General features: G+C 38.7%; 2 protein-coding genes across 2 annotated transcripts in view; both read right to left on the bottom strand.

Moving 5' to 3' along the window:
* The window catches only part of LOC126966542 (uncharacterized), a 309865-nt gene that overhangs the window by 28666 nt on the left and 257702 nt on the right, over positions 1-23497 (bottom strand). The window lies entirely within an intron of this gene.
* Positions 15164-21062, bottom strand: LOC126966550 (dynein light chain Tctex-type protein 2B). Its single transcript, XM_050810685.1, has 5 exons — positions 20942-21062; positions 20568-20765; positions 18437-18660; positions 17418-17564; positions 15164-16641 (listed from the first exon to the last, which is right to left on the bottom strand). The coding sequence occupies exons 3-5, from the start codon at positions 18605-18607 to the stop codon at positions 16405-16407; spliced, it is 555 nt and encodes a 184-aa protein (XP_050666642.1). The 5' UTR covers positions 18608-18660; positions 20568-20765; positions 20942-21062; the 3' UTR covers positions 15164-16404.

Below are 23497 nucleotides of genomic sequence, written 5' to 3'. Positions count from 1 at the left end.
GAGGACCGCCACACATCCAGATGGTGGGGATGATATCCTAACTTGTGGCGTGTCATGCGAAGGTGGAATTCGGCGGCAGGAATCAGGTTAAACAGCTCTTCGGAACACTCCCCGTGATAAATGCGGTAGTTGTCTAAAAAATTTTCCTATATTTTATCAAAATTATTGACCTATTTTTTATTTCTATAGCTCAAGTGGCTTCAATTTAATTCATAGCCGATCCATAACTCAAAAATACGTTACGTACTTACTCTTATATCAAAATCGTCGCGATTAATTGTGTAACAAAACGATTACGTTAATCAAACGCTACTGTTGTAAACGTAAACAAACCCACGTGACCTCTTGTTTGATTTTCATGTAAAAACATTACACAGTTTCTTATCGCGACGCAAAGACCCAATCTCTTGGATATATTATTATTTCCACGCATATTACTGTACAAATATTATTGTTGTAAACGATGACTGCTACGCGAAGCCATCATAGGATACCAGAGAGTTACTTTACAATGAGATTCCACAGTTAAAGCCTTTTTAGTGGTTATCTAGAAAAAATATTGTCACACTTACAACTCTGTATCGATATTTAAATAACTGAAATGATTATACAATGTTTATATTATATTTGGTTAACAGTCATTCCCAATATAGTATCTACATATAGAGATAAATTACTACCTTCTACTGTCAGTAATTAGCTGTCAATAATCTGAAGCTGTTTCAATATACCCGATAAGTCATTCTTATCGCCTTATATTTTGACGCGTGAATTGCAATTTCCATACAAACTTCTATCGCTGGTAAGCTATACGTCTTCCCATTGACAGACAGCGTGTACGGATAATTTTATTGGGACAGAAAAGTCAACTTGAGATAAAAATCTTATCAATAGTTAACAAGTAGGTTACAATCTTAACAAGTAGGCTACAACCGGAGATAGACTGAATATTGGGAACGGCCGTAAATCTTACAACTAAATTTAGAATCTGTTGTCTTCATCCAATTTATTTCAATTTTACAACATGTTGGTCGAAGATAATGTTGTCATTTTGTGAACCAATTTTGAAGTTATTAACAAAAAAATGGCAATACAGCTATCTATCATTTAAGAAATCAGTTGCGATATATGGTATAATTTGAGAGAAAATACAAGGAGGTAGTAGGTCAGAGAACAATTCGTTATAACTCAACATTCCAAATTTCCACAACCGTGTTGTAATCAAATATGTACGTGTGGATCGCTCGTCGCGGAGTATTAATTAGCGCACCCTACGGTCAGTCACAATCATCATAATCATAAACAGAAACATGCAAAAACACAAAGCAATACGTACAGAGCTCCTGCTATATTTAGACCTGCAGAGGATCTGTTTCGACACGCCGACGAACAGCGATGCAGACGCTGACAGAAAGAAAAAAGAAAGAAGCTGACTCAGATTTGAACTGCTTTAGTGCGATACCATCACAGCGCTGATTTTCAGCTGCAGTTTTTCCTTTTTCATCATAGAAGTCAGGTTTATATCTTGTAATAAAATTTATTCTTATTACGTGTACACGTAATACGTTCTAACGAGAACGAATTTTATTATTTTTAAAGGTAGTCCAAAGATGAATATTCTGTCATTCTGGTATTTTCCCAGACTAGGACTATTTGCTACCATCTCACAATCATCAAGCTGAAATTCGTACCATTTTGGATTAAGCCTAATACAACCTTAAAAAAAATATGATGTATGACTTAACAATTATTGTGCTCTGGACAGTAAGAAACAACGCCACACTTAGCGCCATGGGGCTCGGAGCCCCAAAAAATGAGCGAAGTCAAAGCAACACATCTCAATAGACCTAAAGATAGCTCAAGCAGTGGCCGTTAGTTCTATCGACAGATCTGTCTTTTGTTGTTTTACTTTTAATTATGTTGAATATTATATTTACATAATTTTTTTTATATAAGAGGGGGCAAACGGGCAAAAGGCTCAAGGGATGGGGAGAGGTGAGGCAACCACCCATGGACATCCGCAACATCAGGTGTGTCAAGAGATGCGTTGCCGCCCTTTAAGCTTTTTTCTTGAAGGTCCCTAAGTCGTACCTGTTCGAGAAAACCACAGCCGGTAATTGATTCCACAAAGTGGCTGTGCGAGGCAAGAAATTTGTAACGAAACGCGCGGTTGTGGAATGCCAGACATCTACGTGGTGCGGGTGGTACTTTGCACGGAGTGTCCGGTGGTGGAATTCGGCCGCTGGAATCAACCCGAACAGCTCCTCTGAGCACTCCCCGTGATAAATGCGGTAGAAGATGCAGAGAGGACCCACATCTCTACGCAACGCAAATAATCAAGCCGATCGGAGATGGCTTGATCATCGACGATTCGAACCGCTCTTTGTTGTATGCGGTCAAATGGAAGAAGCTGGTACTGGGGAGCACCCGCCCAGAGGTGGGAAAAGTACTCCATGTGAGGCCGAATTTGCGCCTTATAAAGTTGCAGGTGGTGGCTTTTAATGAAGTACTGTCTCGCCTTACTGAGTACACCAAGCTTTTTAGAGGCCAGTTTGGCCTTCTCTTCCAAGTGACCACGGAACTGAACGTCGCTCGATATGTCGACGCCAAGTATGCCAATACAGGCTGTGGCAGTTAGAGGAGTGATTTCGAATCGAGGGGATACGACAAAGGGAGACTTTTTAGTGGTGAACGCACAAACTTGTGTCTTCTTGGGGTTGAATTGGACTAAATTTTGTCGGCCCCATTCCGACACTTTGCAAAGCATAGTCTCGGTTTCAGACACAAGTTTGTTCCGATTCTCGTCAACGCTATCCCGGGACATGTTGGCACGGCCGGTGTAGGAAGCATACCCTGTGCTGTCTGCATAGCAATGAATACTGCTGATTTGCAGCATATCATTGATATGCAGAAGAAACAGTGTAGGGGATAGCACACAGCCTTACGGGACACCAGCGTTTATGGGTTTTAAATCGGAGCATGCACCGTTGATAACAACCTTGATGCTCCGATCGGCCATAAAGCTAGCGACCCATTTGCACAACTTGTCGGGAAGCCCATAGGATGTCAGTTTTGCTATAAGCGCTTTATACCACAACCCATCGAAGGCCTTCGCTATGTCCAAACTCACCGCCAACGCGTCTCCCTTCGAATCAACCGCTTGTGCCCATTTATGGGTGAGGTATGCAAGAAGATCACCAGCTGAGCGACCCTGACGGAAACCGTACTGGCAGTCGCTGATCAGCTGGTAATCTTCTAGGTATCCCAAGAGCTGGCGGTTGATGATCCACTCCATTACTTTGGAGAAAATGGGGGTAATGGCAATGGGGCGGTAGTTGGACGGATCCGAGCGTACACCTTTCTTAGGGATCGGATGCACTAAAGCCGCCTTCCATAATTTCAGGACTATACCTGATGAGTAGGACAGCTGGAAAAGACGGGTAAGGACCGGCGCCAGTTCCGGAGCATATGTCCGCAGCATTATCGGGGGAATGCCATCGATTTGTGAATGTCCAAGGTGAGAAGCGCCTTTAACACGGCGCCATGCCGGATTTTTACCTCCGGCATGTGTGGCTCGCACCGTCTTGGTCATCCAGAGTATAATGTTTACATTTATACCTATGCATTTAATTATTTGAAATTTGAGACATTGCTTACATACTCGTATAAAATAATATTGTATAAATATATAAATTATATATCATTATTTAAAACTATGCCGGGCACCAATATTGTGACTTAAAATTTTATGAATACTTAGATATTGACATTTTGCATGACATCCTTATGTCCGCGTCGTTTCTAATTAATCTTAGTTGCCACTTTATGCTCATTTATTGCCCTTCGTTGGTACTCCCTAATAATTGAAAATAGTTCCCAAAAATTAACTTTATATAATAGAAAATATAGTAATATAAAGCTTTTTTGGGAAATTATCAACCTAAAAAATCCGATTTGTCCGACTGTCCTAGAACATAGCGAATGTAATTTTCGTTTTCAACTGAAACCCTTAAATATCTTTTGTATTTTGCTAAAAAGGTTCTTAAAAATAATATCGGTAATTTAAATCGTACTCCTCCACTTGAGAGCGAATAATATTTCACATTCATATTTTTATTCTTATCCCTTGCTTATTCTTTTTAATTTATTACTTCCATAATTTGTTATAGGATTATAAAATGATACTTTTGATATGTATGTATAATGTATTAATAATTTTATATTATGAAGGTATTGGTAGGCTTTACATTATTTATTTAGTCGAATTTGATAAGTAGGTATTAAATATTTTAACAGTTCATTCGTAATGATACAAGGGCGTAGGTGTTATGATTTTGTAAAGGGCAGGCGTAGACAAACCACGAATATATCTAAGTTAATAAAACTGTCGTGAGCCATTATTAAATTATATTTTATTAATACGGTTTTACTCACGTTTTTGTCGGTGTCGGTACCGACTAGTTTCGGACCATTCGGAAGTCCTTCATCAGGGTGAGTGTGGTGGGTTCGCGATAACGTCCCACCTCTGCGGACTTGGGCTCGTAATGCGCGGCTGAACAGGGAATTCGCCTGCCAATAGAATCAACTATGTTTTTGTTCATTAATAGGCTACCTATGTAATATTACTTTACGGTTTGTGAGCATTTTCTAGGGTGGTGCAGCCGCCAGTATCTCGCTACGCTCTTGTGATTATAGCTTGTAAGCTGCTTGTATGCTGACCTGGGCTTGTAATCCCAGATTCTCCAAAGAGGAAGACAGACGTCATGACGTCATAAAATTAAACGTAATAAGCGACATACGACACGCAGTTGTAGACCTATTGACCTGCAACAACTGCGGAGGCTCTCACCCGGCAGAACACCGGTCTCGACGGGTTGAAACCGCAAGGCAGGCGTGCACGAAGAAACAATTGGCAGCTGCCTCCATGCTCTCATGAGAACTACCCTTAACGAAACGCTTGCCGATACAAGGCAAACTAAGAAGACTATACCCCTCATATAGACCGTTTCTATCCAAGGAAAGACAGTATCCACTACCTAAAAACACTTCAAAGCTATAAAGAATGTGCGAACCCTTGAAGAGATTATTGGTGAACAAATACAGAAATATGTACTCCAATTGCCCTGAAGCCTAGCTAATCGTCCCGTTCCTCTCACGGGGTTGACTGAAGGGCTATTTCAGGCAAATAAATCTTTGAGAAATAAATAGAAATTGAAGGAGAGATAACCTGTTCCTATTCTGGAAGACGTAGGCATACCATGATCAACGTTGACAATTGTATTCAGGAACCTTAAAACCACTATCATTATGTCCCATGCTCCCTTCGGATCTACGTAAGATGACCTTGAATATTATAACTGTCAATATTAAAATCCACTCCTAAGTGATTCACTCTTGGCAGAGTGATAGTGGCCATTGTTTATTCTTTCTGGTGCTGTTATTGTATGTTTTTCGTTGCGAGAACGCCTTAGGTACTTACTGTGATATTTTTGATCACACCAATTCAGCGACTAGGTGACAGACCGTGCATATTAAAATACTTATATATTAAATCATAAATGTATTAAGTTTAGAACACTTTAGATTATTGTAATCAGGTTGCGGGTTCTATCCTGGTCTGCCTGGAAATAAAACTCGTAGTTGGTCTTTTTTGTCTGTATTTATATTATTCATGTGTATTCAGAGAATAAATGATTAATTTCGTTGGTGTAACGAAAACGCGCTTACACATATAAAGACCGTGTAGAGTGGTATGCACGCATACTCACCATCACGTGAGCCCCATGTTCATCCTTTAATAAACAACAAATATTTAAGTGGTTCACTATCAGCAGAAAAGAGTAAATATTTTTATCAAAACATTGTTAAAAATTTCGCCTAAATTACCATTACAGTTGTACGCATGTTGGCTGATAAAATAAACTTATATTTATTAATGATCATACAGTTGAGAAAAATAATGATTTTTTTCAATTGAACAATCAAAATGTGATCAAAATTCTCACGCAGCAGGAACGTATTGTGATCTTTAAATGTTCATATCCCTATTAATATAATAATATAAAGCACACCGCTTCATCAACGATTATCAAAACACGTCGTTTTACGCATACCAAAAATATTATTATAGCTTAAACATAATAGGCGTTCTAAAAGTATCGTAAGTTTGTTATAACGTGCTTACAATTTATAGCCATTTAGAATAGCTCTAATTACCATTCGCTTCATAAACTCATGTAAATTTTTTTAACTTTTCAGTTTAAAAAAATTGTCTGTACAAACTTAACAGGTCTTCCTGCCCTCAAAATATGGGAATTTTTCATTACAGCACTACCATTCCTATAGTCTTATTTATTCATTTAAAAACAACTGACATACATTTTTTACATGAAGGGGCTGAAACGAACAAGAAATCATATGATATAAAGTGGAAACATACCCATGAAGATCTATGATCTCAAGGGTCATTAGATCCATTTCCAGCCTCAAAGGAGGTCCGTAAATCGCAGCCGAAATAAAAAAAGACTTATTAGTGATAATCAACCACGAAATGATAATTTTATTGATGCATTTGTCATTATTATGTGCTTAACTCCAATTCACTTTTACAATTCCATTTAAAATGAGATAAAATATTTATTGTTACAATAAGTAAAAGATTAAAAATAAAAATGGAAACAACGATCTCAGAAATTGAAATAAAGCCATATCTCTTCAAGCGTATAAATATTAAAGTAAGCAATCTTTTTCTGTTTTCTTTGGTAGATTAGGATTTGTACTTTTTTTTCAATATACCTTTGAACTTTGGATCAGTGAGAAATCATTCAACGTAATTTCTCAACAATTTTTAAAAAGAGAACTTCACACGGTCTCTTAAGGTTAGAATAAGAAATGAGGTGATCTGACATACAACCGAGTGTCACTGAGGTCATAGACCAGCAAACAAATATTTCAACAACACATGGTAAACGTCATGAGGCATCACTTCGTAAAGGGGCTTTGACACGGGGAGAAGAACTGGTAAGAAACTTCCAGGCCATCTTTTAAATCATATAATAACAAAATTACTTAACCTACTTAATATTATATTATACAATTTTAGGTGGCTTGCGTAGAACCTATAACTTCTATATATTTTTTTTATATGAGAGGGGGCAAATGGGCAAGAGGCTCGCGGGATGGGGAGAGGTGAGGCATGGACATCCTCAACAACAGGTGTGTCAAGAAATGCGTTGCCGGCCTTTAAGGTCATTATAAGGTATGCTTTTTTCTTGAAGGTCCCTAAGTCGTATCTGTTCGGGAGATGACTTGATCGTCGATGATTCGAGCCGCCCTTCGTTGTATGCGGTCAAATGGAAGAAGCTGGTACTGGGGAGCACCCGCCCAGAGGTGAAAACAGTAATCCATGTGAGTCCAAATTTGCGTCTTATAAAAATGCAGGCGGTGGCTTTTAGTGAAGTACTGTCTCGCCTTACTGAGAACACCAAGCTTTTTTGAGGCCAGTTTGGCCTTCTCTTCCAAGTGGCGCTCGATATATCGACGCCAAGTATGCCAATACAGGCTGTGGCAGTTAGAGGAGTGATCTCGAATCGAGGATTTTTATTATCTTCTACATAATCTGATATAGTATAGTAATCCTTCTTTGTCAAAGAAGCTAAATTATTTCTTAAATTTTGTGAGTAACGGACGTTCCCAATATTCAGTCTATCTCCGGTTGTGGCCTACTTTAGATAAAAACCGTAATTATCGTTGACTTTTCTGTCCCAATACACTTATCGACGGTTACTCATCTTATCCGTACACGCTGTCTGTCAATGGGAGGACGTATAGCTTAGCTTAAGTTTATATGGAAATTGCAATTCACGCGTCCCAAATAAGGCGATAAGAGTGACTTATCGGGTATATTGGGACAGCTTCAGATTATTGACAGCTGATTACTGACTAATTAGGTAGGTAGTAATTTATCTCTGTCTGTAGATAGTATATTGGGAACGACCATCAGAATCACAAGGGTGATGCCGACTGTTTAGGTGTACTTTTAGATGGTGCCCATGTCGTCAACACCTCGCTACGAGTATTATGGCTTAAATGAAAATAATTGTGTTCTCGATTGTGTAGCTTCATTGCTACAGTTAACACACGTACGCACATTACGTTTGAAAATTTCAGGAATAGATAAGGAACGCTAAGCATATTAAATTTTGTAACAAAGGATGTTTCCAACTAAACCAATACAATACATTACAAGATTATCGGTGTAAATTAAAAATAGAATGAATACTGTTTAATACCCCACGCCGCTGTCTGGAAATCTTTGTTCCACAGTATGTTTGTTAATATATTATGTATCTCTATATTTCCAAATCATTCATTTGTTCCATTCAAATTAGGAACGCCTCTTAATTTTTTAATGGGAAAGATGGACAAATGAGCGTACGGATCGTCTGATGTTACGTGGTCACCACCTCTTACATTCTTTTGCAAAACCAGAGGAATTACAGGAGTGTTGCCGGTCTTTTAGAAAGCTATACGCGTTTTTCTGAAGATACTCATGTCGTTTAGTCCTGGAGACAGAGCACAAGGAAACTGATTCGACAGCTCGGTTGAAGAAAGTTCCTTGTATAGCGATGTGGAGGACAGCCACACATCCAGATGGTAGGGATGATATGCTAATTTGTGTCGCGTCGTGCGTAGGTGGAATTCGGCGGCAGGAATCAGGTGAAACAGCTCTTCGGAACACTTCCCGTGATAAATGCGGTAGATGACACACAATTGTTGAAAGTTTGACGTCTAGAAGTCTAGAAACAACACGAGTAAGACCTATAATAGCAATACGCCTTGCCCATTACTAAGCAGTGGCGCGGGATTATTGTAAACCCTCAATTCCGAGCGGTGTTGTTATTGAGTTCGTCGCTTTGAGATATAATATTATGTTAAGTTTCATTAGCCCAGTAATCAGTCTCATTTTACCTGTAGGAGACTTCTTTGGAGAGGATGCCGGCTACATTATGATTATGATGCAGTAATGTGGGAGCATTATTGTGTTTCGGTGTGAAGGGCACCGTAGCTAGTGAAATTACAGGGTAAATGAGATTAAAAACTTATGTCTCAAGGTGACCAGCACAGTTGTAATGCCGCACAGAATTCATGGGTTTTTCAAGAATCCTGAGCGACACAACATTGTAATGGGCACAGCGTATCAGTTACCATCTGCTGAACGTCCTGTTCATCTCATACCTTATTGTTATAAAAAATAAAATAAAAAATTCAAAACAGTGCTGCAATATTATTTGAAAACCCTGAATTCTGAACGGTGTTATAATTGCGCTCGCACATACGATGTTAAGTCTATTAGGCCAGTAATTTCACTAACTAACCGAAACAAAATAATGCTCTCACATGCTTGACGGCAGAGAAAGCCACTGGTAAAATTTCTGGTATAATCCAAATTAGATATTTTCATACCGTCACCGTGAACCTTAAAGCATAGGAATTGAGCTATCATACACAAAAACAGTTCTATGACAATTACTTTGAGCAACAATTTGAGTTGGCTGCAATTATTGAGTGACAAAGTTACTCTGAATAGACATTGAGCTGAATATTAACATTGTTTAAGGAAGCACTTAACTAATTTACAATTTGAGCTAATTTGGTTCGTATTCCTCATTAGTCTCTTACTTAGTTATTATTGGCGTCAAATCACCAGCTGACCATCACCACAAAATCCAAAAATAGCTAGACCTATTTAGTACGCTCCGTCTATTTATGAGAAATAAATTAATCTTTCCAATATTCATTTCTGAATTCACATGAGTTGTGGTTATACAGGATAGCGTCTATATTTTTTTTATATTAGAGGGGGCAAACGGGCAAGAGGCTCACGGGATGTGTGAGGTGAGGCAACCGCCCATGGACATCCGCAACAATAGGTGTGTCAAGAAATGCGTTGCCGGCCTTTAAGGTGGGAGTATGCTTTTTTCTTGAAGGTCTCTAAGCTGTATCTCTTTGGGAAGACCGCTGCCGGTAGTTGATTCCACAAAGTGGCTGTGCGAGGCAAGAAATTTCGGAAAAACGCGCGGTTGTGGAATGCTTTGGCATTCCACAACCGCGCGTCTACGTGATGCGGATGGTACTTTGCACGTAATGTCCGGTGGTGGAAATCGGCCGCTGGAATCAACCCGAACAGCTCCTCTGAGCACTCCCCGTGATAAATGCGGTAGAAGATGCAGAGAGAACCCACACCTCTACGCAATGCTAGAGAATCAAGCTGAACGGAGATGACTTGATCGTCGATGATTCGAGCCGCTCTCTGTGTATGCGGTCAAATGGAAGAAGCTGGTACTGGGGAGCACCCGCCCAGAGGTGAGAACAGTACTCCATGTGAGGCTGAATTTGCGCCTTATAAAGTTGCAGGCGGTGACTTTTAATAAAGTACTGTGTCGCCTTACTGAGTACACCAAGCTTTTTTGAGGCCAGTTTGGCCTTCTCTCCCAAGTGACCACGGAACTGAACATCGCTCGATATATCGACGTGAAGTATGCCAATACAGGCTGTGGCCGTTAGAGGAGTGATCTCGAATCGAGGGAATACGACAAAGGGAGACTTTTTAGTGGTGAACGCACAAACTTGTGTCTTCTTGGGGTTGAATTGGACTAAATTTTGTCGGCCCCCCGGACTCAACCGCTTGCGCCCATTTATGGCCGAGGTATGCAAGAAGATCACCAGCTGAGCGACCCTGACGGAAACCGTACTGGCAGTCGCTGATCAGCAAGTGCCCCTCTAGGTATCCCAAGAGCTGGCGGTTGATGATCGACTCCATTACTTTGGAGAAAATGGAGGTAATGGCAATGGGGCGGTAGTTGGACGGATCTGAGCGTGCACCTTTCTTAGGGATCGGGTGCACTAAAGCCGCCTTCCATAATTTCGGGACTACGCCTGATGAGTAGGAGAGCCGGAAAAGATGGGTTAGGACCGGCGCCAGTTCCGGAGCACATGTCCACAGCACTATCGGGGGAATGCCATCGGGCCCGCTCGATTTGTGAATGTTCAAGGTGAGAAGCGCCTTAAGCATGGCACCATGCCGGATTTTTACCTCCGGCATGTATGACTCGCACCGCGGAATATGTGGTGGTGGTGCACCTTGGTCATCCAGAGTCGAGTTGGACGCGAAGAGAGAGCCCAGGAGATCAGCTTTCTCTTTCGCGTCATGGGCCCGCGAGTCATCATCCCTGTGCAGTGGCGGAATGGCTGGCTGGCAGAAGTTTCTTTGGACAGCCTTGGTGAGCGACCAGAAGGCCCGAGTTCCCGAGGGAAGGCGTGCAAGTCTCTCGCCAATTCTGCCAATGTGCTTCGACTTCGCGTCAGCGATAACTCTTTTGAAGGACCTGGAGGCATGATTGAAGTGTTTTTCCTATCCTTAGAAACCACCGCACTGACCCAAGCCTGATAGCACTCCTGCTTTCGGAGAGAGGCCATTTTGCAGGAGCGGTCAAACCATGGTTGGGACCTGCCACCGATAGGCACAGAGGAGGATGGAATGAAGAGTTCCATACCTTGCAGTACCACATCAGCAACAGCGTCAGCAGTGGCATCTGGATCTCCCAGCGAAAAACAGATCTGCCTCCACGGGTAGGATGCAAAAAAGCACCGCATCTCGTCCCACTCTGCTGACCTATAGTGCCACACGCAGCGACAGCCCAAGAATCGGGCCGTGTTAGGCGCGTGACCGGCACGGTGCTCTGGATCAGGCAGTGGTCCGACGATCCCAGACGAGGGTCAACGGAAACTAGGTAGCCGTCTGGATGAGGTCAACAGAAGGTCCAACAGTGAAGGTGTATGATCTTGCACATCTGGGATTCGCGTTGGCGCAATAACCAGTTGCGTCAGACCATATGCTAAGGCGAAGTCGTGAACAGATCTCCCTGCATGATCGGTGGTACGTGAGCCTAGCCATTCGGCGTGGTGGGCGTTATAATCGCCAAGAAACACGATCTCTGCAGTGGGGATCTGCTCCAACACGGAATCTGTAGCCATTTGGATGTATTCGAGGAGCCGGTCAGTCTTTGCGTTACCGCTATGGGATCTATACAGGCATGCGTAGATTTGCGGATGGTCATCGCAGTCTACACGCAGCCAGATGATAGATAGGTCCTGTCCTTCAAGAAAACTCAGGCGTCGAGAACAGACATCCTCCCTGACGTAAACGCACACGCCAACCCGTGGTATAAAGTAGTTTTCCAAATTATACCCCGGGTATGAAAGGTAAGATGAATCAGCCAGAGAGGATATCTGTGTCTCGGTTAAAAAGAGCAGGGCCGGCTTCGCCGTCCCCAGATAAAAGTGGACGGCATTTAAATTTGAGCGAAGCCCCCTGATGTTGCAAAAGTCCACAGCGAGTGTGGAGGAGTATGGTTTGAGCCTCCTGCTCTGTTTGCTCCGAGTCAGCGCAGATTTTCCCCCTCCAGAATACGCGCGGCAGCCTGGGCAACCACTATTAGGTACAGGTCGTAATTGTGGACGCCCAAGGACGGATTCTCCAGGGCTGCAAAGCCTGGTACCGTCCTGGAGTAGTCTATTTTTAGTCCGTGCTGCCATTTGTATTTGGGAGAGTGGGTGTAGGCCTCCGGATACCCCACTCACCGGACGAAACACAGCGGCATAGCCGCTATTTCAGGCCGGTTTCGAGTGGGGGAGTGGTATTTTTCCGGGCGTGCCGGCCCAATTCGGTTGTGTCCGTGAGGACCCAACATGGCACTACCACTCCTATAATTTTGACAGTTAATTGTTATCTTCATTTAATTATTTGATGGATGATCCATTACAACAAAAACACATGCATGAAAAAGGGAAATTAGATCATACAGTGTCCTTACAGATGTTCGATACTAAATTTAATTAAATTAATTAATGTTTGATAATAATAAAAGAAAACGTAAAGGCGGGGCAATTTCTTCCAACGATTCGACGTTGCTTTGAAAAGAATCTTTTCCGGTTGATCAGCCGACGACCCGTGGACCATATTCCACTGCAAGAGCTAGCATACATAAGCTAGCAGAAGTATATTAAATATAAAACTTTACGATGAGCATGAAGTATGTACGTTAGTATGTCTGCAGTACTGATACTCGGGAGTGTGAAGTTGCGGTTAAGTTTGAGTAAATACGAATAGTTATGCTGTAATATCACTGAGCAGGCCCAACCCGAGCTGTCAAACTAACAGAGATATGTTTCCTTAGGATATGTTTTATGGAGTAATATTTTCTCTCGATTTGTGAAGCATTAAATAATTTACCGGCCCAGCTAATTATAAAAATATATACACATTTAAAGTGTTATGCACTTATTGCGGTTATCTTCTAGATAGAAGAATATATACACAAGTAATAAATATATACAAATTCTTCCTCCATCTATGTATTGACTCATCACGCTATCCCTGGAACCATAAGGCGTAGAGACTTGAAATTTGATAAGAATATTCCTTTCGCCGAGTAAAGGTCAGCTAAGAACGGGCTTTATGGAAAGCCACCTTCATCCACTCATGTCAAGTAAGCATTGACATGACAGAATAACGTGTATTGGGTCCGCTAATATACCTAATATAAAACGGAATTGTCGACGTCCCTGTATGTAAGTTATTTTTTCCAAAATCCGATCATAGATGATAAACTAGTGTAGCTGAACAATACAAATTTTAAAGAAATTTTCTGTCATGTACCTGTCTGCTTTTTTTGTAGTAACTCATGTCTGGAAAATTGAGCAGACTTTCATTTTAATTTCAGGAAAGCCTACATCTTTGCACCTTGGAACAACATTAAAACTGTCTTTTCATCAAAATCAGCGAACGGACGAAAAAGTCATGTTGATCAAAATTTTTTATCAAAAGGTCGGTACAACATCAAGGCTGTATAGTATCACGCTAGATGCAGTATTGTTGCTGCTCATAGCATTCCCGCTGCCAACGTCGCCGGCAACAGCTAGTAATAAATAAATTAAGCGTGTGCGTGAGACTACACGATAGTAATGAAAACCTTATCGAGGCGATATTTATAATACGAAATAAACAGAGAGAGAATAAGGGATTCAACAAATAGTCGTTTCAACTACAGTGAAAAATAAAAAATGGATCAATCTAAAAAATCTCAAGAATGAGTACAATGGATGCACAAATTCACACAGACTAAATAAATAATGGTATATGCGAAGTTTTCACAAATTTAAATTTGAATTTTAGAGCTTTGAATTTCACACTTAGAACAGGATCATCCAGCTACCATAAGACGTCCCATCCAACGACCAAATTTTAGGAACGGCTTTATAACGCCGTCACAAGCAGTGATATTTAAGCGCCCATGATGAAGGTTTTATATTTATAAGTGAATGATGTGCTTGTAATTATTATATTAATTACATAAAAAACACATTCCGAGAGGGCAACAAAGCGCAATCAGCAGCAGATTTAAATTCTCAAAGAAAAATAAAAATTCAAAGTGAAAATCTAAAATAAATCGATAACGTTTTAACTGATAAAATTGTACAATAATGTTCAATATAATATGAGTATTAATTGACTGGCTCCACAATGAAAACTAATTATACATCGATTGGTTATTTAATAAAAATTATAACTTGACTGTAAAAAATACCTTAATTGGTTAATGGTGAAACTTAACTTAGAAAAATTCCTTGCTTATATTCATATGATCATTAAAAAAATACAAAAACCTCTTCAGCCTACAACCGCAATTGCAACTTCATAAAAAATATAAAACAAAAGAATAAACATTTCAATAAACCTTATTTCACGTATAAAGTGTAATAAATTTAATAAAATCAAGAGACATGATCGTCTCTAGAGAAAAATAGACACAAATAGCAGACAGCGTATTATTTCTAACATCATCAATGGATAATATTTACTTCAACATCGATCTAAAAGACGCAATCTCGGGTTTATCAAGCCAATGCCGTCACGAGTTGTTAAGGAAAGTTATAAAAATGATAAAATCTCTCTTATATATTCTTTATTTAGACTAGAATTTTACATAGAGATATCACAATAGATTAAATAATTGGTTCTATAAATAGAAAAGAAACATTAAGATAACATGTATTTTTTAAAAGTTCAAGCAAAAAAAGTATTTTAGATATCAAGATCATCATCGTTTCAATAATGCTAATGTAAACTCAAAAGAGTTCAATGTTTTTAATAATATGATGTACAGAAATCAAAATTCAATTAATTACATCCAATTTGAAATAGTCTTAATCAAAATCTACTGAATAAAAATACTAACGTATTTACATAATAAACAAAAACATTATTTTGATTTAAATTCCATTAGATTTAAAATATTAAAAACAATGATTTTAAATGATAAAAAAAAAACAAGATGAATTATTTATGAAAAATAGTGTATAGCATAATTCATGCTGATCTCATAAATTAAATGACAGATAGGCATAATAGAAATACAGACATTACAATAATGAATGCCTAATTCTCGATTCTCGATTAACAAGTGTAGAAAAAAAGAAGAAATGATACTAGAAAACGGTTACCAAAGTCCCAAACACCTTAGTTAAGCTAACACAGATAATAACTCTATGTCGCAGAGGCTGAAAGTCTCAATACATATTTTTGCTAGTTGGCTTTAAAAAGAGAGAATCTTCAAATTAAAAATTTTTTTTTGCCCTTAAGTATTTGATTTTTCTTTGGTATTCAGTAAACATATATTATGTGGACTGGGTGAAACTGCGTCATCCAGAATTGTAATAGAAGTATGTATAAATGAATATATATATAATAAAATATTCATTATCTAGCCTTCAGCATTCACACAAATAATAAATCCGTTCATCGAACACACCATTTTTATAGGTGTGTGTCACGTATCTTCGATGATTTTTGATGAATCTTCATATCAAACGTCGTTGATAGTTCTAAGCAAAAATAGTCCTACATCGTACCTAATATTTTTAGCACTTGTCCCACCGCCAGCAATGATCGAGAAGGGAGTACAGCTACTCGTAGAAACGAGTTAGCGAGCACCTAATAGTGAGTGCAGTTGCGATCGATTTGTCGCTGGGCTGTAGTGAAAGTGCCAACGCGACTAGAGAAAATGACCACTGGGAGCCAAGCGAGCTTGATTCAGCTTGTATTATCTTTGATAGCTCTTGTCGCTGTTTGTGTATTGGGCGAGTCGTCGCCGGCAATGTGAACATTCACCGATCACCTATTAGTCTGTGGTCTCTTTTATGCAAACAGTTCCGATATCTATTTTTCTATTCTTTAGCGATAAAATAGTCACTTTCTCGCCTGTAGCGGCACAAGTGTAAGATGTAACTTTTTTAAGATTAACTTTAAGCAAAAGCTTCGATTTTGTCTCCCTTAATTAGAGTTTAATCTAAATAGACTCCAAACACTGTAATTTGTATGAACGCTGAATTAACTTCACGTTGCACATTCACGTACCTATCTCTTTCGTGGTCCCATAAGAAAGATATAGCATTGTTATAGCTCTGAGCTCGCTTCTGTCCTATGGTTACAACGCTTATGATTCGATACCGATTGAATGCGAGTGCCTTTACTTTGCGCATTATTTCCCCAGAAAGCCGCATGGCAAGCGATGGTGACTCCTGAAATTGAAATATTTAATCATAATTTTATAATATTTTTTCGATGCAGTTGTTAAACATGGAATACTTTCAGACACTGTAATTTTGCTTCAATAATTAAATATTTTGTATGGGCATTTTTCTTTTACAGTGGTGTGAATTTTTTTACGAGCTCTATTATAAGCTTTCTAATTTAGTTCTAAATTAATGAGTCAAACAATAATAATTATGTTGTCGTCTGGCCAACTCTACCGGTCGTGTGCGGATTTGCCAATTTGCGGAATCAATAACCGACTGCAGTTTTCCCGAACCGATACGACTTAGGGCCTCAAAGTTGAGTGCATACTCCCACCCTAGGGGCTACGCATCTCTTGGCCTCTTGACCTCTTGACTATAGAATAGTAAATAAAAGGCAAATATTAAATTACTCGCTATGCTCAAAATAACCCTTGACGAAAAACACATTGCACAACACACTGCACAACCGCTGGCCTAGACTGAAAGATCTAGAAGACGGGCTATTAGACTGAAAAACAGTAACTGTTTAGCTGTATAATATTTTTTATACCAAAAAAATGGCGAGCCTTTCAATACCGAGCCAATCAGGATTACTGATTGAACCTTAAATTGTGAACAGTATTGCAATTAAGCTCATCACTTTGAGCCACAAGATCTCTCATTAGCCCAGTAATTTCACTAGATAATTCTTGCACATATTGCGCCCCTGTAGCACATCCTGAGCAAATAATCGCCCCACTGGTAGGAATTACAGTGGAGTCATTATAAAGATTACTTACTTGAACATTATATTTATGAAACGTAAAGTTCTCATCTAGCGCATCATTGACAATCTTTTCAACTGCTGGTGGTCTGAAATGATAAAGTGAATCCAACTGGTATGTTGGGAAAAACTGTAACGGTGGCCGTTTGAACTCGATAGCAATCTGAAAGATAAGAGGCCGTATTAGTTGGTTAAGTACATGTAGGTATTTTGAAGAGGATTATGTATATGTACGAAGATGATGCGGTAGATAGGATGTAATCTGCGTGCGGTGCGAGTGGAGGCGATAGCCGGCGCCGGGCGAGCGCCGAGCAGGCAGTCAGGGAAGAACTATTGAGCGAGGCTGTTGTGTGACAAGCGCATCCAGGGAACACCACGTTCTTATTACGTAATCTGTTATAGCTGTGAAGTGAAACGTTTCGTGTTGGCTATTATACCGTGAGTTTTACTTGCTGTCGTGTTCAACGACCACAACAATGGACAATCACGAATATGTTGACCATGTGACCGGCTTTGCGCCGTCATATATATATATATATTATGAGATGGATTTAGGAAGCTATATAACCTCATGAATATTCATTTCTGGCTATAAAATTTTTTGCTTCCAAATACGCAGCAGTCTTGGTTGGAAACGAACGTTTGGGACTTCATCAGAGCTGAAGACTGGCCGTCGCCTAGTCGCGATCTTAATTTACTGGGTTAATAGTCAATTTTAGAGAGTACGGCTTGCTCTGCACGCCATGATAATTTGGAGTCCCTAAAACAATCCGTACGATTGGCAGTTAAGAATTTTCTCATGGAAAGAGTGCGTGCTTCTGTTGCTTACTGGCCTCAACATTTAAAGTTGCAGCCAATGGAGACCACTTCGAATAAGCTTTTTATACTTTAATCTGTTTTATTTTTATGTAGTTTACTAACACACTTTAAAACTAATAAATGTTATTTGCAATAGGTGTTTTTCTTTGTTTCAGTATTTATGGCAAGACTAGGTATATAGATCACTAGGTAAGAAGTTAAGAAGTAAGAACTCACCTGGGAGGTTCTCTCAACGGGTCTTATACCAGGAACACCACCAAAGCCATAGGACTGTCTTCGTACTCTCAAACGACTCATAGACTTTCCAAACCCAATCGTAGACCTATTAGATTTGCTCTTAACGTCAATCATAGAGACTTTACTCTTCTTTAAATCAGGATCTCCCATTCTATTTTCTTTGTTCTCTGATTTATATACTGAAGTTATTAATGATAATATATCTATAAAAACAAATCACTTGAAAAGATTAACAAATCTCCGTTCTTTGCGGTTTCGCTAGTTTGACAGTTTGTCATTTTTATTCTTTCTTTTCGGAATAGTTAGAGAAAGATTGTATACAAAATATCAACAATTGAAGCCTTCATACTTCACTATGGACATCGTTTTCTCGTCTCGTAGCTCATCAATAACCCTCATCAGATCGCTATCTATTTTATTGGCGGTAATATTTCGTTATTAATGATTATTTTACGTGGTCTCGATAATTCTATTATGATTGATATATCGACCAGACAATTAGATAGTATCAAATTGTAAAAATAAATTTTGAAGTCAATAAACTATGTGATGTGCGTAATTTTATTACAAGGTGAGGTATGGGAAAAAAAGTGTTTTTTTTTTAATTCATAAAATCATAATTCACCTTCGCACGACACGCCTCAAATTAGAATATCATCCTCTCCAATTGAATGTGTGGCGTTCCTTCACCGTGCGGTTTTCAAGGAACTTTCCTCCACGTACCACCAAGCTATGGATGAGCTTCTTAGTGCGGTGTTTCAAGGACAATACGACATGGTCACTTCCAAAGCTTCAAACCAAGGCCGGCAAACCTCCTGTGATTCCTCTGGTATTGCAAGAGAATGTGGTCTGCGGTGATCACTCAACATCCGTTGACCAATACGCACATTTACTTATATTATAAATAAATAGTGTTTACAATTACTCTGGTAATTTAAGCTGACTTAGCCTTTTTGAGCATAATGCAGCTGAGCGCAACGTCTTAGTTTCATTCAATACTCGCAAAATTAATTGCTCAGCCGGCCTAGAGAAGTCATTCATGTCATTAAAAATATCAGGTAATTATCAAAATCGACCGTATTACTCGGTGAGACTTGTATTCTGCTTGCAATTTATGTGTTCTTAAATCGAACCATTCGGTAATGTGAAATTCTTATGTGCTGGACTCCGCATGTCCGTATTGATTTATGACAATAATGGACGAGACGAGCAGGACGTTCAGCTGATGGAAATTGATATGCTCTGCCCATTACAATGTATTGTGCAGATTCTTGAAGTACCCAACAATTTTGAGCGGCACTTATTGCGCTTGCCACCTTGAGACATAAGATATTAAGTCTCATTTGCCCAAGGGCGCCGTGCTAGTGAAATACTAGTTACGGCGGCCTTCAGAGCGAAATACAAAAATGCTTACACATATACTGCTTCACCCCAGAAAAAGGCGCCTTTGTGGTACTCATAATCTAGCCAGCCTCTTGTGTTATCTTATAAATTAAATTCATGCAATATCACTAAAACTTCGTTTCTCTAAATAAAAATCCCTCGGTGACCGAGCTCTTCTCAGTGTGACATCTCGGAGAAACTCATTTTCCTAGAGATGAGTCCTAGATCTAGATCGCTTCCTCGCTTCAGTATACTCCAGCGTAGAAAATTTTTAGATAATAGGAGCCAATTCTAAGATGTGTCATTTATAAACATAAGTAGAAGTATTGCTTGTTTCAATATAAATACATTGATGTGTTTTTTGCGTTCAAAATAACATTTTACAAAAGGTATAAGACCTTTAATATAGTTTTTACATGATATAAATAAATGAATTTGTTGATTGTAAATGTTGAATAATAAATTAGGAAACCACCAGCTAAGTCAGACATTATCCGGCTGTCAGGTCGTGTACTTTCTACTCTACATTTATGATCACGTCTATACAATAAACAAAAACAGGAAGGACACAAACCATCCTCATTTAAAAAGTTCAGATCATTATTGTACAAAGGATATCACACAAAGACCTTAATGATACGTTCAGAGCTCGCCTTGAAAAAAATCTGTACGTAAAATATGTTCGCGCTCCAATAAAAGAGGTTTTTCGGGATAAAAGCGAACATACACCCACCCTAGCGTAGGTTTTTTTATTGAATACATGGCAGGCTTCTTTTATCCTATAAATGGATTCCAGCATCGCCTACATTCACGAGGAGATGAATTCACATGAGGATTTGCTGCCGGTTTGTCGAATTTAGTACGACACGTGAGTTTTAAATAATATTTACGTCAATCACAGTCTGTTTGTCTGCACGTACTGTACCTGTAAACACAAACCATTCTATGCATCTTACTTAGTCTGACCTGTTCTGTTATAAAAAAATGCAATTTTATTTTCGATATAATGTAATCTTAATAGAACTTATATTATGTATTTATTTCTCTGTGATTTATAGAATTAATTATATTCGGCAGAGGACAAACGGGCAATAGACTCACGTGATTGAAAGTTGTGAAGACACCGCCCATGGATATCTACAACACCAGAAGTAAGAGGAAATAATCTCCATTTATAGGAACCACATCAGCCAACATCTTATACTTACTATATTAAATTGGCTTCTATTAGTTCTTGTAAGCAAAACTATTTTGTATTGGAGAACGTATTATTGGTTCAAATTGCAAATTAACGTCTATTTTAAGCTGTGGATCGATTCGCTACGACCATTTTGAAAATAATCGATTTATAAACGTTCTCTTGTTGAATGTTTGTTAAATTGGAATATTATATATATTTTTGGTAAGATGAGGCACGCTGTAATGAGCGTAACTTTCTTATGGTAAGTGATAACGCAATGCCTTGCTTCTTGCAATTTTCATTTATTATATAAAGGGAGCAAACGGGCGTGAGGTTCAAGTGATGAAGCAACAGCTATGGATATCCGCTACAGGATATGTGTTATCAGTTTTAAGGTATCAGTATGCTCTAAGCTTGAATGTGGCTTTATATATTACTATATTGGTTCGGGAAATAAAGAGAGATGCTCAGGACCAATCGCGACGGAGATGCACTGTGGATACCCTCTGCCCCAGCTAGGGGGGATAGGAACTTAAATGAATAATTGAATGAAATTTGTAATCAAAATTAAAGAACGATGCCGGACTCGAGCCCACACCTCTCGGGTTCCGTTCAGCACTCTTACCAAGTGAGTCAACCATTCGAGTTTCATTAGAGTTCGAGAGAATTTTGGTTACAATTTTAATTAGTATAATCTCAGAAGTAGAATAGAATAGAATAGAAAACACTTTATTAACAGTAAAACACACACCTTCAATTTACAGTATAAATCTTAAAGTAATAAAAAATTAAATTAAATGTAACAAAAATATTACAATATAAACAAAAACAAAATATTAAATAACTGTGCGGTGCGTGATTCCCTGCTAAAAGGAGCTGACTCAGTATATTGTTGGTCAGTGCAGAAGACACCAACACAACACTGGTTTTCAGCAGCCCCTCGTGACATTTGGAGTAAACAGCTGTTGTAGTTTCCCATTGTAAATTTTTTTTCATGTACATGTTGTAAATTTATCGGGTTATAAAATAGAATTATAAATAAATAATTATAATTAATATTAAATCATAGTATAATTTTTAAGCAAATATACATAATACTTATAATAAAAGTAGGGGATATCATTTTAAAATTACAATGTGTTTAAATTTGACGTAATGTGAGAACAACTCCTCTGACGTATCTTACACCCCGCGATGTATCCGGTACAAGATGCAGAGAAGACCCACATCTCAACGCTACGCCAAATAAGTCAAGTGTTCTTCTATCGACGATCAGATAACTCAAGCCGCCCTTTGTTGGTTGCGGTCAAATAGAAGATTAGTAGTATTCGGGAGAGCCCGCCCATAGATGTTAACAGTACTCCATTTGAGGCCGAATTTGCGCCTTATATAGTTATAAGAGGTGGCTTAAAGTGGAGTACCATATAACCTTGCTGAATGCACTAAGCTTTTACCTGTCTTCATAAGTAAAGCTCGGTTTGGTAGTGAGATTTCCAGAGGTGCGTTTGTTAATAAATAGTATTACAATTTCACAAGGACAATATAAGGACTTTATTTATTAAAATCAACTTTACTCATGGTTCATCGGTATTGGTACCGACCTTAACGTAATAAATAAAGTTAATAATGTCACACGAAAGTTCTGAGAACGGTGAGATCGTGTACATAGACTACCTTGTACTGTCTCTCTTGCTTAGAGTTACAATGAGCTTATCTACAACAAGATTTTATAAAAGTAGATAGAGTATTCCTCCTGGTGGTCAGCCTCTTCTAATTCGCCTTAGTAGATATTATCCAGATATATAAATTAGAAGAAATAAACTATCAGAGACGTTATATTTCCTATTCTCATTACATAATAGGTATGTATCTACTGAATATTATAATTATTATGTTAACATCATACTCATAATATTGTTCATAAATATCATAATAGCCATTCTCTGTGATCTCATGTAGAAAATCCGTTCGTGGAGTGTCACTACCTCGTAAGTTCAGTACTTAGTTGATAGTTAACTGGATGTTCACCTCTCACTGAATGGTACAGCATAGAACTTAGATATGACCGATAACCGTAGTTTCAGCATTTCACTTACAACTGTTATTTGTGTTCAGTGAAGTCACGAAATAAGGCTGGCGAATGTTTCGTTTCGTAATACAAGATGAAACAATAAATAAAAATATCATTTATTGATTTTATTTAACTATATTTCTTAAAGTTGTTTCTTAAAAGACGCAGTTATTATTTTGTGTGTTAAATTAGATACAACTAATAACTGCGCCAGTCGTATTTACATCTTGAAACAAGGAATAGAACTTATTTGTTAACGCTGCGTCCACTGCGTCATATAATATCTTATATCTGAACGTTAAAGTGTAATAGATTTTTTTTAGTTTCTTAGGAGGTTGTTTAAAAAAATCTAGTAATACACTTGTTTAAAACTATGCGTGGAATAAGGCAACTGGTCGTTCAGTAA

Source organism: Leptidea sinapis, chromosome 10, assembly GCF_905404315.1.
Source record: "Leptidea sinapis chromosome 10, ilLepSina1.1, whole genome shotgun sequence".
In the NCBI taxonomy this organism is placed as follows: Eukaryota; Metazoa; Arthropoda; class Insecta; order Lepidoptera; family Pieridae; genus Leptidea; species Leptidea sinapis.
Note: the sequence above shows the minus strand (reverse complement) of the source record. Positions and strands in the feature narration are given on the sequence as shown.

Bases quoted from the DNA above. Each gene is read 5' to 3' on its own strand.
- LOC126966550 (XM_050810685.1), bottom strand. From the start codon at position 18,607: ATGGGAGATCCTGATTTAAAGAAGAGTAAAGTCTCTATGATTGACGTT. The intron at 17,565-18,436 runs GTGAGTTCTTAC...CTTATCTTTCAG, and splicing joins CCGTTGAGAGAACCTCCCAG to ATTGCTATCGAGTTCAAACG. The intron at 16,642-17,417 runs GTAAGTAATCTT...TTTCAATTTCAG, and splicing joins TTCATAAATATAATGTTCAA to GAGTCACCATCGCTTGCCAT.